General features: G+C 58.3%; 1 protein-coding gene and 1 non-coding gene across 2 annotated transcripts in view; both read left to right on the top strand.

The window, feature by feature from the left end:
- The window catches only part of CRTC1 (CREB regulated transcription coactivator 1), a 79,686-nt gene that overhangs the window by 48,568 nt on the left and 13,087 nt on the right, over positions 1–18,031 (top strand). Inside the window, 9 exon segments of the mRNA XM_070461501.1 lie at positions 3,451–3,567; positions 4,696–4,743; positions 6,263–6,280; positions 6,282–6,401; positions 7,482–7,543; positions 9,649–9,743; positions 11,689–11,774; positions 15,031–15,071; positions 15,524–15,744. Coding sequence (XP_070317602.1) covers positions 3,451–3,567; positions 4,696–4,743; positions 6,263–6,280; positions 6,282–6,401; positions 7,482–7,543; positions 9,649–9,743; positions 11,689–11,774; positions 15,031–15,071; positions 15,524–15,744 — 808 coding nt within the window.
- On the top strand, positions 12,129–12,232 carry LOC139034531 (U6 spliceosomal RNA). Its single transcript, XR_011487077.1, has one exon. It is a non-coding gene; the product is annotated as a U6 spliceosomal RNA (small nuclear RNA).

Genomic DNA, 18,031 nt, shown 5'->3' with positions numbered 1-18,031 from the left:
GGGGTAGGGTGGGAAGTGTCTTCCAGAGCCTCTGGGCAGAGGGATGCAGGAGGGACGGGGTTTATGGTGAGGTTGGGGGTGGGGTGGGCAGTGCCTCCCAGAGCCTCTGGGCAGAGGGATGTGGGAGGGACTGGGTTTGACGGGGGAGAGGCCTGAGGTCTGTGCCCAGCATTGGTCAGATGCTGCCCCATGGTGTCACTCTCTTGTCCTCCTTGGGCACCCTTGGAGGCATCAGGTCCATGGGTGGAGCCCAGGCTGGCACCTCCTCACGCCAGGGTCTGCTTACTCCTGGGGTTTCCTGGCCAGGCATGGGACAGCAGTCAGCCCCTGCCAAAGTTAAGGGGCCCTTAAGACCACCTTCACGTCTGACACCAGCTGCAGAAATTGAGGGATCCCAATACTATACTAGGACTTCCCTGGTGGCCCAGATCGTAAAGAACCTGCCTGCAATTTAGGAGACCTGGGTTCCATCCCTGGGTCAGGAGGATCTCTTGGAGAAGGAAATGGCAACCCAGTCCAGTATCCTTGCTTGGAGAATCCCATGGACAGAAGAGTCTGGCAGGCTGCAGGCCATGGAGTCACAGAGTCAGACACGACTGAGCGACTGGAAAAACAAAAAAGAAAAAACTACAGTCAGCTCAGCGGTTCACTGGAAGGACTCAGAAGTCACTGCAGACCTTCATACTCACGGTCATGGTCTATTTCCTAGAAGTTCTGTCTGTCCATTTGTCTTTATTTCCGGCTGCACCGGGTCTGTTGCTGTGCACGGGCTTTCTCGGGTTGTGGCGAGCAGGGGCCCCTTTCTAGTTGTGGTGCCTGGGCTTTCTGTTGGGGGGCTTCTCTTCTCGCAGATCACGAGCTCTGGAGCGCAGCGCACGGCCTTAGTTGCCCCGTGCCATGTGGGACCTTCCCGGACCAGGGATCCAACCCGTGTCTTTTGCATCGGCAGCTGGATTCTTTAGCTACTGGACCGTCAGCGGTGCCCTCGGTCATGCTGTGTTACAGGGAAAGGATGCAGGTCCCAGTTGGAACGGGGCAGTGGCCAGGAGACTTCCAGAGAGAGCTGGAGGACTGCCTTCCCCGTGGAGTCGCGTGGACAGTGCTTGCTTCTCCCAGCATCAGTGTGTGGTGACATGCCTGGGGGCTGGCAGCCATGGGTCTCCCCAGGCCTTGGTGTCCAGGGTTTTTCCTGGGGTTCACCATACAGACGCAGCCCCAGCAGAGGAAGAGCTGCGAACCTCAGTGGCCTGAGCCCCGCACCCTGGCCCACACTGTTAGCAGAGATACCCAGTGTGGTCTGGGGCCCCAGGCAAACAAATACACTTTTATGTGGCAGGACTTTCACTTCCCAGGAACTGGGAGCAAAGGTCAAACAGCCCTGGGCCAGGTTAACTCTTTAAAGTGAAAGTGATAGTCGCTCAGTCTTGTCCAACTCTTTGTGACCCTGTGGACTGTAGCCCACTAGGCTCCTCTGTCCGTGGGATTCTCCAGGCAAGGATACTGGAGTGGGTAGCCATTCCCTTCTCCAGGGGCTCTTCCCGACTCAGGTCCAACCCAGGGATCAAACCCAGGTCTCCTGCAGGCATCCTTTACCAACTGAGCCACCTGGGGCGGCCTGTCTGCGCGGCTCCACGTACAACCGAGGATGAGCACAGGGCTTCCCCAGAGGAGAGGGGCCCCACGCTGGGTCCACTCCAGAGGCTGTACCACCAAGCCTGACGTTCCCGTGATAAAGCGGATGGGGTTTGGGGGCCCCTGTGGGAAGGAGAGGCTCCGGCCAAGATGGCTGGGAGGGCCAGCGTTATCGCAGACACACAGCCGTGAGCAGCACGTTCCCCTTCTCGGCTCCCTCGGCCCGGAAGGTGTGATGCGAGCACTTCCTGTGTTGCACGCCTGGCGTTCACACGTGCACACACACTCAGTCTGAACAGCCCGCTCTTTGCGAGCGGAAACTGAGGCTCAGGAGGGGGCTGTTGGCCTACAGGGCCGGGTGGTCCTCAAGAGGTGGGGATAATGTGGGTTCCCGCCCTGTGGCTCAGACCCAAGAGGGGCCTGGGGGCCGGGTCTTGGGTCCAAGGACACCCGAGCCCACCCTGCTTGGCCTCACCTGACCCCTCCGGACCAGGGGCTGGCCTGTTTCATCCTGAGTGACCTGGGGCCCTGGGGAGGAGGGACCCAGGGTGTTCACGGCGAACATCTCCAGTGTTTGGAGTCAGGGTCTGGGTCCAGCGGAGGCCTGAGAGCCACCCGTGGCGGAATGGAGCAGGGTCAGGCTTCCTCTCAGCCCCGCCGCCCTTCACAGGAAACAGCTGTTTACCTGGGTGAGGTGCTCGGCTGGGCCAGCAGCCAGTTCCTGAGCTTCGCTTCCCCCTCCGGTGTCCAAGGCCCCCCAGGAAGCCGGGGCTGGCGTGAGAGAGTGGGGCGGCGTGGGCGGCCAGGGAGCGGCGCGCTGCCAGGAGCTGTTTGCGAGGGAACGTGAGCCGCTCTTGTTGTGTACACAGTGTCGACCCTAGCAACCGTCCCAGCCAGCCGTGGTGGACGCTCACCCCTCCCCTGGTGCCCGGCAGCCGCCCCTGTCACGGTACTGCATCCCAGGGCAGATTGATGGGCCTCGGGGACCTGCCCGGAGGCCACCGGTGGTGTCAGCCGGGTCAGGAGCATCTGCTATTCCTGGCGAAGTGGAATCGAGGCTCTGGCGAGGGAAGGCCAGGTCCCAGCCCTGCTCAGAAGCAGCTGTGACCGGTCAGGGAGCCCCAGGCTCTCGATTCTGAGTCCTGGCCCAGGGGGACAAATCCACGTGTGAGTGAATGGCGGAGGACCGTGCAGGGATGTGGCCAGCCCGCAGGAAGGCTCTCCAGTGGGTGAGACTGGCGGGACAGGCAGAGGGGGCCTGGGGGCTTGGGCTGGACTCCTTAGAACTCAGGCAGGATCTGGCAGGCCGGCTCATGCTGTACTTTGAAAAGCCAGCGCTGCACTTCAGAGCCGGCCCCTCTGATTCAGACCAGTGGAAAGACAATTTCTGCCGTGTCCGGGCGTAAATTCGCAGCCTCTGGCCCGCGCCCCAGGAACACAGCCTTTGGCGTGATAAGAAATGGCTCCCCCGGGTGGGTGAGGGGCCTCTTGCACAGGCTTCCAGCCTCCAGGTCCACTTGATACTCTTGCTTATTCACCAGTTATTCAGAGCAGCCAGTGAGGCTCCCTCCAGTTCACGGAGGCAGCACCCTCCCGGATGGGGAGGCGAGTTTCCCTGCCTGGGGTGGGCCATCTGAGGCATCTTGGGTCTCTGACTCTGCTGGTTCCTGGCTCCTTTGAGAATCTTGAGTCACGGGATCCCCACATCCTCTGTGCCTGGTGTCACGCATAGGGCCCTCGGGAAAGGCGCTCCTCAGGGTGTGCTCAGGGGATGTCTTCCCCTTCCTCCCACTATAGCTGTCAGCTTCTCTGTTGCAGCTCCAGCTCCAGAAGTCCCAGTACCTGCAGCTGGGCCCGAGCCGTGGCCAGTACTACGGCGGGTCCCTGCCCAACGTGAACCAGATTGGGAGCGGCACCGTGGATCTGCCCTTCCAGGTGAGTCCCCATGCCTCCCCCACGCCACCTCCCACCTGGAGCGTGTTGCAGGCCAGGCCCCACCCTGCCCCAGAGCGAGAGTGCCTGTATGCAAGCCTGTGAACGTCGGGGATCACCAGGCAATTGCTGCCACCTGTCCCTCTGCCACACACCCCCCCCCCCGCCCCGCCCACTCCTTCCCCTGGGATGGCCTGGCCAGGCCTCACCCGGATCCCCCCTGCCCGTCCCCTGTCAGCAGACCCCGCAGCAAGGCCAAGGTCTGGCGGTGAGCATTTCGGCAGCCGCTACACCTGTTGGCCGGCTGTGCGGCGCCGGGAACCGCTCAGGGCCTCTGGGGCTTGGCTCCGTCCCGCTTCACTAATCCGCACGCCCAGCAATTCTCAGAAGGAGGCCCCGCGGCCTGACCCCACTTGTCTGCAAACGTTTCTTGGCAGAGACGTACACAGCGCGGCTCCTGCAGGCTGCGTAGCTGCCGCGCACATCCTTATCATAAATAAGAAGAGATAAGGCCCACCGCCCGCCTCTCCCCCACCCCCGGGCCCCGTCCCTCGACCCTGGTCTGCAGTGGAAGTGGGGGCATGGTGGGCCCAGGAGCCGGCCGAGAGCTGCCTGCCCCCCTCGCCCCCCAGCATGGTGTCTGGGCTTTGCAGCGGCAGGGCCACTGAGCAGCCGCACACCTGTCCTGCGGCTGGGACAGAGCCCCAGAAACAGCCACGTCCGTGTGCGCGCCGACAGGCCAGGTGGAGCTGTGTCGGCCCCGCAGGGAGCTCAGTCCTGTTCGTTTCCCAGCTGTGCTCCTCCCATGCCGCTGCGGGGATGTGGTGGGGCCCCGGATCCCACAGGCTGGCTCAGCTCTGAGTCCCCAGGGCCGCCTCCGATGGCCTCCACGTCAGAGCACAGGCACCAGGCCGTTTTGCTCCTCTTGAGTCAGGGCCCCTCCTCGTTGGGTTTTCTCCCCTCCTCTCCCCTTCCTTCCTCAAGGAGTGTGTCTCTCTGGGCACCCCCAAGCTCGGCCCAGTCTGGGGCTACCGTAGGGCCCCCAAGGGCCAAGGGGGGCCTCTTGGGTTTCCCACTGGGGGACCAGGCGAGGCAGGAGTGTCTCAAAGTCTCGGTTCTTTGCATTTTCAGCCCAGCGGATTTCTGGGGGAGGCTCTGGCAGCGGCTCCTGTCTCTCTGGTAAATGAGCCCCTGGGCTGAGGTCTCGGCATCCCCGGCACGTGTGCGGGCGCTAGGTACTCCTGTGCGGCCGCCCCTGTGGCCCCGTGGGAGGTGTCCCCTCTGCCAGCGGAAGCAGATCTGCCCAGCACCCCCTGGTCTGGGGAGGTGCGTGTGGGCACGTCCAGAGACCCCCGCCCTGGGGATCCGAGCATGCACGCCAACGCTGCATGGGTTCGTTCCTGTGACACACACACACCCGTGTGCGCAGGCCCTGGACTTGGCCTGGCGAGCAGGGCTGTGGCTGGTCTGAGCTGCTCTCTGCCTCTGGCTCTGCTTCAGCTGCCTCAGTTTCCCCTCTGGGCTTCCAGACATCTCTGGGAGGAGATGAACGGCCTGTGCCCTCTGGTCCCCATGCCTGGATGGTGAGGTCGCTGCCGTCTCCTGGGCCTGCAGCCTTTTGGAGGCAGAAGCACATAAAGACCCAAGCTGGCAGGGTCCTTGCTTCCTCGCTGGGTCCAAGAAAGATGGGTCCCCGGGCACCAGGGAGAGCAGTCAGCCCCGAGTGCTAGCTGAGGTGTTCGAACAGGTGGGGCAGAGCGATGAGGCCGCCAGGAGCAGGCTTCCCGAGGAAATTGCTTTTCGCCTGGCTGTGCAGAGAAGAGAGAAGGGCCCAGGGGCCAGATGGCTGGGTAGGGGAGCATCCAGAGCTAGGCTAAGGCTGCCAGTCTTGCCCCCATCAGATGGTGTGGAGGCCCCGTGGCGCCAGGGCAGGCGGAGGGCAGGCGGAGAGCAGGCTCCTGGGGACCTCCGGGGCGGGAGCAGGGTCTGACCGGGGGCCTCATGCCAGCCCCAGGTTCTGGAACGGAGCCCTGTCCGGCCAAGCTGTGGGCCAGGGCTCCGGAAAGCACGCCTGCACTTGGCTCCCAGTGGAGCTGGGACAAGGCCGTGGGGGAGGGTGCGCGGGGGTCGAGTCTCAATCAAGACCAGCCCCAGGCTTGCCGAGGAGCCTCCGGGGAGCCAGTACTTGGCCAGGTGGGCCCCTGACGTCCTGGGCTGGAAGCCCTGGGGCTGTCTCTTGGCAGGCCCCTCCAGGGATGACGTAGGTGGGGAGAGGAGGTCGGCCAGGCCCGGAGAGAGAGGGTGGAGGCCCGCCTGCACCTGGCGAGGCTGGAGGGGGGCCCTCTGCACCCTGGCACCCCAGCCGGCACCAGGCCCCGAGCTTGCGCCGCTCTGCCTGGCCCGTGCATGCCGGCTGCACTGCACGCCTGCCACCCCGGTGCCTGGGACCCCCGGCTCGCCGCCCCCCCCACAGTGCTCGGAGGCTAGGGGCAGGGGCCCCAGAGGAAAGGAGGCCCATCTGGAATAGCCGAGGGTGTCTCCAGAGCCGGGCAAGGGGGCGCTGTCAGGGGGACCTTGAGGTCAGATTCTGGGGGTCAGATCTCAGATCGCAGCGGATAACCGTGGTGTGGGCTCCTCTCTCTCTTGTTCCGCCTCTTCCTCTCCTCCCTCCCCGCGTTGGTCCCGTCCCCACCCCCAGACACCCTTCCAGTCCTCAGGGCCTGGACACCAGCCGAACTACCCGGCACCATGGGCTAGTGGACAGAGTGTACCGGGAGCGTGGCCGGCTGGGCTCCCCGCATCGCCGGCCCCTGTCAGTGGACAAACATGGAAGGCAGATATCCTTTTCCCAGAGGATGTGGGCAGCGGGGGTGGGGGGTGGGGGTTTGGGCGGGGACCGCTTCATCCAGCTGACAGAGCGGCCTGCTGCCCACACCGTGATAGAATCAGAGCTGCTTCAGTCTTTAGGGCTACTGGGCAGCACCAGGAGGTGGGGGTACAATCACATGGCAATCCCAGAAGACTTCCTGGAGGAGGCAGTGCAAGCTGAGGAGCCTTTAGCCAGGCTGGGGGTTAGGGGAGCACAGGGAACAGTGATACAGAAGAGTCCCCTGGAGCACACAGTCTGATATGATTGGGGAGGGTGCACTCAGATGCCTGCCTGGGCAGGGGGGCCCAGGAAAGCTGTGAGCCGGGCATCCACACGTCAGGGCCGTGGTGGTGAACCCTGTGGGGGCCACATGGAGGGCAGCCCAGCCAAGGCGTGGGGCTCGAGGGGGCTCTGAGCCTGAGCCAGACCCAGACAGATCAGAGGGAGGCTATCGAAGACACAGGGTTTGCCTTTGCACCTTGGCCAAGCAGGGAAGACTGTCAGGAATCCCCCCATCCAACCCCCCACCGACTTGGCTGCCCCTTGGTGCTTCGCCAGCCAGCCTCCCCCGCCCCCAGCATCTGAGTGGCTGCTCCTGGGAAGCCCAGCTCTCGAGCACAGAGAAGGCTGTTCTTTCCTGCCTCTTGTTTCCATGGGCTGGGGGAGCCTGAGCAGCTGGGCCCCAGACCAAGCTCTCGGGGCCCCGGGAGCCACCCCGTCAGCCCAGAATTAAGAGTCAAGGCCGGGGTCAGCTGAACTAGACTCCCTGCAGCCCCCCCGCCCCCACGGGCCCCCGTTTCACGGCTGAGGCCTCTCTTGGAAGGGGTGCAGCCCGCACGTGCGCTTGCAGGGGGTGAGTGCTGAGTGCTAGGTGGACGGGGCTGCACCCTGGGGGCTGCTCGCAGCCAGGCAGGAAAGGCCCCCCGCCCCGAGGCCCCAGCTGTTCGCAGCCTCCCAGCAGCCTGGCTCCTCGGGCTGGCCCATGCAGGGTTCCTGGGGCTCAGGGAGGGCCTGAGCCAGCCGCACCACCCCCTTAACTCACACGCACGTGGACAGCTGCCCATACGGCACCGTGTACCTCTCGCCACCTGCGGACACCAGCTGGAGAAGGTCAGTGACCCAGAACCAACCCCAGCCCTCTCACTGGAAACAAAGCCATACTTCCATCGTGGTCGTGCTTGGAAAACCAAGATGTAGTCCCTTAAAAATGGCAAAACTTAGAAGCATCCAGAAGTTTCTAGAAATCAGCTCTATCCCTGTAACAATGAGGTCACAGTTTTGGGGTCTTCCAGGGATTTTTTTTTTCCCTTTCTCTGATTTATGACTGTTTTTTTTCTTTTCTTTTTAACCAAAGTTGGGATTGTATGGAATATTCAGTGTCGTCACTTGCTTTATTTCATTTAATGTGCTATTATGATTGTTTCCCACATTCCCAAAAAGCCATAGAAAACGTGACTGGAGAAGTATTATATATTACTAGAAAATTAGGGAGATGTATAAATACATGTAGAAGATTAAAAAAACCCATAATGTCATCATCTGCTGCTGCTGCTGCTAAGTCACTTCAGTGTTGTCCAACTCTGTGCGACCCCATAGACGGCAGCCCACCAGGCTCCCCCGTCCCTGGGATTCTCCAGGCAAGAACACTGGAGTGGGTTGCCATTTCCTTCTCCAATGCATGAAAGTGAAAAGTGAAAGCGAAGTCGCTCAGTTGTGTCCGACTGTTAGCGACCCCGTGGACTGCAGCCCACCAGGCCCCTCCATCCATGGGATTTTCCAGGCAAGACTACTGGAGTGGGGTGCCATTGCCTTCTCCAAATGTCATCATCTAGGAAGATATAAAATAGCAGCAACAGTATAGCTAATACAAATACCTGCAGGAACACAGCTGATAGCTGCACACCAGCGTTAGTGTACTTGCTGCTTCCCAGGTGGCGCTAGTGATAACCTGCCTGCCGGTGCTGGGGACGCACGAGACGCAGGTTGGATCCCTGGATCAGGAAGATCCCCCGGAGGAGGGCATGGCAACCCGCTCCACTGTTCTTGCTTGGAGAATCCCCACAGACAGGGGAGCCTGGCGGATACAGTCCACGGGGTCACACAGAGTCAGACAGGACTGAAGCTGCTTAGCACATACGCTTGTCCACACGTGTGAATACACTTTAATGACACAGGCGTGTACACTTAAAAATGGTTAGAAAGGCAAACTTTATTTTAGTACACATACACAGAAAAATATATGTAGGTGATTTCAGTAAACAAAGATCAGAAGTAAGCAAGCTGTTAAAAAAACCCAGAAAATATATATAATTGAGTAACACAGTTTAATGCCCACCAAGCACGTATTCATAGCCCAGGTCCTATTTCAACCGTCACACACATTAACACATTATTGACCAGGGGATTTTTGCAGAAACGAATGCCTGTGGCATTGATAACGTCTCCGGTCAATAACGTGTCAACTCATGTAAGACACACAGAACTCTATAGAGTTGGGGCTGTTATTCTCCCCATTTTTAGGCATAAGAGCACAGAGGGGTGGGAACACTTTCTCAGGGACACACAGCTGGTGGAGGGGGGCCAGGATCTCCCAGCCCCTCATTGCTCACCCAGCCCCAGGGTCAGAGACAGCCCCGCCCTTTGTCATCTAATCTTGTCCCTGAACCAGGTTTCCTCCACGTCACTCTCAGCGTCTGGGACATTCCTTTTCGGGCGCACACGGCTCTTACTCTCATCTCCACGTTGGCTGTGCAGCTGGTCCTGCCCTTTGTGGGTCTGCCCAGCTTTCCAAGGCTGCCTCTGGTTTCTTAGGCGGCCTCCCTCCAGGCATCTGCAGCTCGGGGCATATTGTGTCATTGGGGCAGAGACTGGAACCTCTCCTGGGTGCTGGGCAGCATTGGGTTGGTTGGAGCAAGACCTTCCTTGGCTTATTTGTCACTGGTGGGGGCCTCCGTGAGGCTGCTGTGGGATTGGCAGGCCTGCTGTCTTCAGGGCTTCAGCAGGAAGCTGAGACGCCCATCCACGGGCAGGGACACTTTGCAGGTGAAAACCATGGTCACTGTTGTGGTTCTTTAGGGTTTTACTGAGGTCGCAGCTCACAAAAATGTCCCATAACTGTCACCGTCTTCTGTCATGTGGGTCCCAGATGTAGTGGAGTCAAGATATCCCTTTGTCCCCTTTGGGGCTGAGGCTCACTGTTTCTCTCCTCTTCCCAGGACCAATTCTGACTCCGCCCTGCACCAGAGCACAATGACGCCCACCCAACCAGAGCCCTTTACGGGTGGGTCCCAGGATGCGCACCAGAAAAGAGGTATCGGCAGAGCCCACGGGCACCTTTCCTAGGGACAGGCAAGTCCAGTAGGTGGCTAATATAGCTGAGCCACAGACCTGAGAAGGAAGACTCAGCAAGTGCTGTATAACATGAGGAGTTCAGAGAAACTTTCAGAGATGGCACTGCTTGAGCTGGATTTTGAGGGATGCGTAGGGGTTTTCTGGGCAGAGAAAACAGTCCCTGTGAACTCACATTGGCTTCTGTTGATGGACTCAGGGTAAGACCTCACAGTCTAAGGCGCCTTGCAGATGCTTTCAGATGTTGGGAGCAGCAAACCCAAGCAGAAGGGTCTTTTATCAGCTCATGACCAGCAGTTGGGGCTAGATGTTCATCTTCAGGGACCGTTCAATCCCTGGCTTCACACTGGATCATTTCCCGTCTCTGATGCTCAGAACCCACTTGGTCCCTAAGGTCCATCCTGAAACAGTGAGTGGAAGAGAGGCCAGTTGTCCCCTAACTCTTGTCCAGAGCCTCCTTTATAGCTGGGTGCACACACCTCTGTAGCTGGGGCAGATCTGTACGCAGGCCCCAGTCCCTCCTTGGAGCCAGGTGTGGAGGCAGTGTCCTTGGGACCCTCCAGGAAGGTACACGGCATCTTAAAAACTGGGGCAGCGACACCCAGAGAGGGCAGTGTGACACTGTGAGGCCAGCCCTCGAAACCCACGTGGGCCTGACCTGCTCCAGGACCCTGAAACCAGAAAATGAATCATGTACGCTGATGTCCAGATGCTTCCCACTTTTCTGGTAGCATTTCACTGTGCGAGTTTGTGAACATACCGGGGAGATTCTGCTGAAGGAAGGAGGATGAGCAGCCAGAAGGTCACCGCTTGGCTGGCAGGCACCCTCTCCATGTGATCTTTCCAGCTCAGTGGGCACCAGCAGTGAGGGCGTGTGTCCATAATAAAGCGAGGATCCCAAACTCCTGGGTGGATGAGAGTGCATCTGTCACTTCCCTCCTGCTCCTGGTGCCGGAGGGAGCTTAGAGAGCACTGTCCACCCTGAGGGAGGCCCCCGCAGAAGCGTGGGCTTTTGGCATGGACAAGTGGACTTTGCCCTCCCAGGGACCCTTGGTGATCCCTGGCAACTCTGAGTCCTGTTGGCCTTGGGGTCAGGGGCGGGAAACACATCACCTCTCCCCTTCCTCTAGGAGGGGCCCAGGCAGTAACAAAGTCTAGGATTAGCCTGGTTGTCCTCCCATCCCCTCGTCTAGGTTTTGAGAAGGAGAAATTCACCCATCTGGCTATGTTCCTAATTTTACTATTCCGGGTGAAAAACAGCCTTCAACAGGCATAAAGAAATTGGATCTCATAAAAGTGTGTACTCTCTCCTTACCTGAAAGGTTTAAGGAAAGGTGCTTCAGGTACAGCTGGCTCCAGGGCCTCGAGAGATGCCATCTTGTTCCTTTCTCCTCTCCTTTCCTCCCTGGGACTGGTTAGCACTGCAGATCATTCATGGCGTCATAGCTGCCATGGGTGGATGGACCTCAGTCTCCAAGACCCCAGGAGGGACCCAGCCTCTGGGTGCTAACAGCCCAGAAGAGGAGACAGGTGTCCACAGGGCTGCAGGTGGGGGTTATGGGGCAAGACAGCCACCCCCAGGAGAGATGCTTGGCGGTCCTCTGCAGCTTGAGGCCCCTGAGGCCTGAGGAGACCCTGTGAGAGCCAGCTGCCACGCGCGCCCTGAGCTCCAGAGCTTTCACTTTCGTTTCTCTTTAAATCACAGGTCCTCTGGTTTGTTTTTTTTTTTTTTTTTTTTACTTTACTTTTAAAAAATGAAGCTCTTGTGTTCTTTAGTACAATCCCCAGAAGTTACTGTTGGGGCAGTTACATTCATATCACGGTTGTGGCTTTGTGTCAGGGACCACCTGGTACCACTGCAAGGCTGCAAAGATCCCTTTTCTGCTTCTCCTCCAACCCCACCCCAGTCTTACTGTTAACAGTCCCGGGTATGGAGGAGACCGCATCAGAGACAGACAAGAATCTTTCCAAGCAAGGATGGGACACCAAGAAGGTAAGAGCCTAAGTGCTTTTGAAGGTGGTTTCCCTTCTTGATCTTTTAAAATCTTTTTAGAAGCACAACCCAAGTGAAGATGGTGAAATAGCATGTTGGGAGAACATCTTTCCTGAAATGTGAACCTCATTCTGTTTTTTTAATTTGTTTCTGTTTTTTTCGCTTCCTAGCATGCAGGATCTTAGTTCCCCAACCAAGGATTGAACCCAGGCCCTTGGCAGTGAGAGTGCAAAGTCCTAAGCACTGGACTGTCAGGGAATTCCCCAAACCTCATTTAGCTTTAACCAGTTAGGCCTTGAATACTAACAGCAGGCCTGTTAACACTGGGAAAAACCACATAAAGAATTAAAATCCATGTTCACTTTGACAGCATGTATTAAATTGGAACAATGCAAAGAAGATTAACATGGCTCCTATGCAGGGATGACAGGCAGATTCATGAGGCATTCCATGTTTTTACATGTACTGATGAACGTTAACTAGACTTATTGTGGTGATCACTGCAGTATATACAAATACAGAATCATCACATTGTGCACCTAAAACTAATATAATATTATATGCCAATTATATATCAACTAAAAAAGAAATTGAAGCCAGGGAGATTAAGTGATGTGCACAAGGTTGTGAAGATACTTCGGGTTTAGAACCTACACTACCTAATTCTTAGCCTGTGGTCATTCTACTAACCCACAGTATTGGGTAATTTTCATCATTTATCTTCCTCTTTAAACATAAACTTCCATTTATTTGCACAATAATTGGAGCTTTTATTGCAGTACAGAGTCTGCTTGGAATTCCCAGTTGGCTTGAGATGTCTGTATTATTTCTAGATCCAGAAACAGATTTCTCAGTTTCAGCCTACAAAAAGATCTGGTGATAAGATAAGTTGTGCCATGAATAGATTTCAAAGAATTTGAATAGAACAAAAATGCATTTAACACTAAAGCGATTTTGAATGTAAAAAAAAAAAAGAATTGACACCTATCACTGGTCAAGTTGCAGGGAAAGGGACAGCAGCTCAGATCGCTCATTCCCTTCAGGAGCTCGGAGGGCGATGATGAAGCAGACAGCACTGTGCTCATTAAGGCGTGTGTTCAGAGCTTTTGGAATCAACTGAAAACAACCTGAATGTTTGACAGCAGGGGATTTATAAGGAAATTGTCCTCAGTCCCTCATGTGGAAAGCTCTGTGTGTGTGAGTTGGGATCTCTGAAGGAGTTTTAAAGGCATGAGAGACTTGTGAGAAAACTGGTACACAGAAAGAGCAGGATAAAGCTGTTTAGAAAGGCACAAGACACAGAGAGATGCAGATCCCTGGGTGTGCTGGACCAGGCCCCGGGGAAGATGCACTTGCAGGTTTGGCCAGCACTCTTGACCCGGTCCGCATGTTGCAGTTTTGCCCGAGGAGTACTTGTCATTTTCATACTTGGTAAAAACCTTTAAAACTCTTAACAACCCAAAGGAAAAAGTAACTGAAATGTCTAGTTGCGGAGAGGTGCGTCAGTAGGAGAACGGGGTCCCTACCACCTGCCCAAAATGTGCTGCTGCTGTAAAGCCAGAGAAGATGGCAAGTATCACGGCTGGGGAAGAAAGGAGCCCCAGCATCAGTGGGAGTGAGAAGAGGGTGGCAGAGCCCAGCATCTGGGCGAGACTCCTTTTAACTGCCGCTTGAAACCAAAGGATACATCTGTGAGGATGTCAGTAAAGGAATTCCTGTGGATTCGTTGGGGGTGGGACGGGGGATGATGGGTGAATTCTTCGTGCAGTTTAGAAATCCATTAGGATCCCATAACATCCGTGGAATGCGTTTGAAAAGACTCTTTAGAAAAAGTCATTGTCAAAGCGCTTTGCAAAGAATAATCTGGTAATGAAGCGAGTGTTTACTCACGGAATTAAGGAGCCTACGGCCAAGTAAAAACCCGTTCCTCCAGCATTCCCTGCAGGGGCTAAATGCCTGGTGGTTACATGCCACCCCTTGGGTGCCCCAATCACTGCCAGTTGGGCCTTCCCTCCTTCCCACCCCCTAGCTCACTGGCTGTGTGCATGGAAGGCAGGCCTAGCCTCCTGCCAGTGTGCCCACGTTCTGGGCTGATAATCCTTAGAGAATACCAGGAGTGTCTGCCCGAGGGCCCGGGAGGCAGAGACGAGTAGGGAGCGTGACTCAGCCGGGCCCTCTCCTGGCATGCGAGGTTCTGCCCAGTCCTGTCCGCTGCCGCCGAAGAGAGTTCCTTTGTCCTTGGACGAAGAGTCTAGGGACCCTGCGGTTCCTGGATGGCGACAGGGTCCTGGGTTCACAGAAGAGGAAGGGGAAGCAGAGTTTCCCCGGGGCTGGTCTGCAGGGCAGCCACGGTGTCTGTCCCCGGGCAGCGTGGGGCAGGGAGCACAACAGCCCCAGGGTTCCCTTGGGAATCAGCTCAGGGCCCCGCGCCGTTGGAAGGCAGGCCAGCAGGGGGAGTGGCCAGCATCTTCTGTGTTATCTGTGGCATCTGGTTTGAGCCTCCTGAGGGTTCTCCATGGCATGTTCTTCCTTGCCGTGAACAGAGGGACTCTGAGCAGCGGGAGCCTCTGCCACCAGAGTCCCGCCTGCTTTGATTCAGGAGTGACGTAGGGCGTTAGCCTCCAGGCACCTGGGTGGGTTTTTAGTGGTCCTGTCCCCCAGCTGTCTGCCAACATCATGGTACAGCCCCAGGGGATTTGGATGTGAAGAGTGGGCAGGGTTCCTCTACTTCCCCAATGCCTGCTCTGACGGGACCACACCACCCCTGGTCCATGCCCATCTTACCAGGTAGAGTGAAGCCGGGAGGGGGCTGTAGGAAAACCATCTCCACACAGTTCTTGGTTTTGCCCTTGGGTGTGTCTGGGGCAGCCCATCCTCCTATCCTTTGGAGCCACATTTCCTTTATCTGCACCTAAACTGTATTTTTTTTTAATTTGTTGAATTTTGGCTGTGCTGGGTCTTTGTCGGTGCGTGCAGGCTTCTCACTGCAATAGCTTCTCTTATTGCACGGCACAGGCTCCAGGGCTCATGGGCTTAGTTGCCCCATGGCTTGTGGGATCTTAGTTTCCAGACCAGGGATCGAACCTGTGTCCCCTGCATTGCCACTGGATTGTTAACCACTGGACCACTAGGGAAGTCCCAATAAACTCAGTTTTTGTTGGGTACTTCTTAGCCCTTGTAGAGAGGTCAGCCATACTGTGAGGGGGTGCAGTGCCTGTGAGGAGGCCGGCTCAGACTCTGCTGTCTTCTCTTTCAGACAGGGCCCAGGCCCAAGTCCTGCGAGGTTCCTGGAATCAAGTAAGTCTCAGCAGGGCCCACCCTGTGTGCCCAAGGCAACCAAGGGCTGCTTGGACAACCCCGGGTCTTCCCATCTGCTCATGAGGCCACACACCCTGATGATAAGGGCTCTGTGCCACTGGCGGCCACCCAGCAAGCCCCATGCTGGGGGACACTCCTGCCCCTGCCTGCCTGAGATGACAGAGCCCCTTCCCCAGCCCCATACCCCGTTCCTGGTCAGTGGGAAGCCCCTCCCCCAAGCCCGAGCTGTCGGCCGCTTCCTGTTTGCACTGGAGGTGCTGGGAGCTTTCTCCAGCAGAGCAGCGCCTCACTCTGGGGTGTCATTTTGCACCTGCTGGTTTATTTTTTTGCAGCCAGCCTTCTCCTGCCCCCACCACAGCTTCCTGGGGAGAACAGGCCAGCTGCCGTCCTGAGAGCTCACCTCCCCCTCTGTCTGGCCTTTCCCCCCCCAGCATCTTTCCATCCGCCGACCAGGAAAACACTACAGCCCTGATCCCTGCCACCCACAACACGGGGGGCTCCCTGCCTGACCTGACCAACATCCACTTCCCCTCCCCCCTCCCGACCCCCCTGGACCCCGAGGAGCCCACCTTCCCCGCGCTGAGCAGCTCCAGCAGCACCGGCAACCTGGCGGCCAACCTGACGCACCTGGGCATCGGTGCCGCCGGCCAGGGTAAGCCGGGCCGGGTGGGGGGGTGCCGCTGCTGTGCGCGCGTGTGTGTGTGAGTGAGGGCTGAGCAAGGGTGCCGCTTCCCCGCCAGGGCTCTGCCCGCATGAGGATGACGCGCGCACGCGTGTGTGTGTGTGTGTGTGTGTGAATGAGGGCTAAGCAAGGGCGCCCCTTCCCAACAGGGCTCTGCCCTCGTGAGGATGGGGTGTGTGTGTGTGAGTGAGTGTGAATGAGGGCTGAGCAAGGGCATATCCCCAGGGCACCAGGGTGGAGGGCAGAGTCCTCCATGGGGATTTGGGGTTGCCAGGCCAACCCAAGGGGAAGGGCATCTGGGCAGAGGCCAGGGTCTGGGAAGGGACATGCCCCCAGGGCTTGGACCATGGTTTTTACGGGGGGTTGGAGGCTTCAGGGAGTTGGGGTGGGCCAGGCTTTCCCCATGCGCCCCTCTCATGGAGGGACAGGCCTGATCTGTTCATCCTGCCCCGCCCACTTCCCTCCCCCTTCTCACCTCCCTCCCCCGTCCCTGTTCCCCACTGTGACTGACAGCTTAGGACACTCCAGCCCGGCTGCCTCCCTGTACTGCACAGCCATCCATCCCTGGGGACATATCATGGTCCCAGGGTCCCAAGAACCCCCAGTACCACCCTGGCCCTGTTGCTCCTGAGGACTTCCGGCGGCACCATCCCCCTGTAACTTAGGCAGGGGCCCTGGAGGTGTCCTCCTGTCCCCAGACTCTCTCCCCGCTGTGGCCCCACATGCTGGGTTCCCCCACCCATCCTCCCACCCAGAATGGCTGTCAGCTCACGACCCTCCTTTGGTCAGGCCCTTGCACAGATCTTCAGTCTCCTCCTAGAGGAAGCTTCAGGCCCCGGGAGCCCCTGATCCTGCTCCCCACCCCAACTCCTCTCCAGCCAGTGAGCTTCCACAGGGCACCCTGGCATGTGCTGCCCCTCCCCCACAGATCCCCTCCTCCAGGCTCCTCACCCCCTTCCCTGCTCAGACTCCTGCTCTCCCTTCTGCAGGCTTTCTGAGCCCCTGCCCATGACCTGCCCCTTCTCACACTGAGTGGCTTTTCTGCACTCGCTGAAGTCAAGTCACTGTTCTGCTCTCAGCATCCCCTGGGCTGGGCCTCGGTCTCACACGTCCTCGCTGTGACCCCTGTACCCACGCTGACTTGGGGGGGTGTGGGCTTGCGTCCAGGGGGAAGGGGCAGTCCCCCAGCAGCCTGGTGGTGGGACAGGCAAGAGGGGCCATGGGGACTCACACGTGTCTCCACGTGTGTTGGGACTCAGGGGTTGATAGGCACCACCTCATCATGCCCTCCTTCAGCCCCGGAGCCACAGCCTGGGCCCCCCGCTCACCTGGTCCACAGACCCAGTGCACCTCCACCCTGCGCTCCCCCTGCGGGGTGGTGCCACGCTGGGTTTTCTGAGAATCACACACTCACATTCCTATTGGCTGCAGTTCCTCTGGGGAAGCCGACTGTAAAGAATGGGCAGCAGCCCGTGTGCCCCGTGGGCAGCTGTGCAGAGAGGTTTCAGGGTGAAGTGGGCCAGCCTTGGAGTCGGGTGGGGTTGGCAGTGAAGGAGAGCATGGAGCCTGCAGTCATTACTGGCTTTGATGCGGACAGGGCTGGGGCAGGTGGGGGTTGTTGAGGGCGGTGCACGCTCCGTAGGTGTTCTCTCGAAAAGCTAGCTCAGCCATCAGGCAGGAGACACTTGCCCTGGCCATGCCCCTGTCCCCCTCTTCCAGGGAAGGCCCAGAACACAAAACAAGCAGATTCAGGGCACCCCAAGCTCCTGGGCCCTCTAAGAGACCAGTGGGTGGACAGTGTCCACATTCCTGTGCAAGGCAAGAAATTGGAAGGTCGCCTCCAGGGCTGCTAGGGAGGGCCCCCCACGCCGAGTCACTGTTTCCTGGCCCCCGTTTTTCTCCTCATGCCTTGCAGCAGCCTCCAGAGCACCACCCCCTCTGCCGGAGGGTCCTTGGCAGCCCCGCCCCCACCCGCAGCCCCAGCGCCCGCCTGGGAGCCACGCACTTCCAGCCCGAGCTGAGTCTAAACAAGCACGGGAAAACAACACATGTGAAAACCATAGATGCAGGACCAAGCGCAGACTGCGAGCGGGGGCCCAGACCCCAGCCTGCCTGGCTCGGCACATCAGCCCAGTAATGTCTGACATGTGTTCGGTTGTTTGCGAACCTGCCACTCCACGGCAGCTTGCCTGACCAGGGCCTGGTTTTTCCGGGCGCATTTTACATCAAGCAGAGCCGCCGGCCCCTGGTACACGTG

This window comes from Odocoileus virginianus, chromosome 3 (genome assembly GCF_023699985.2).
Source record: "Odocoileus virginianus isolate 20LAN1187 ecotype Illinois chromosome 3, Ovbor_1.2, whole genome shotgun sequence".
In the NCBI taxonomy this organism is placed as follows: domain Eukaryota; kingdom Metazoa; phylum Chordata; class Mammalia; order Artiodactyla; family Cervidae; genus Odocoileus; species Odocoileus virginianus.
This window is presented reverse-complemented; position numbering and strand designations above follow the sequence as displayed.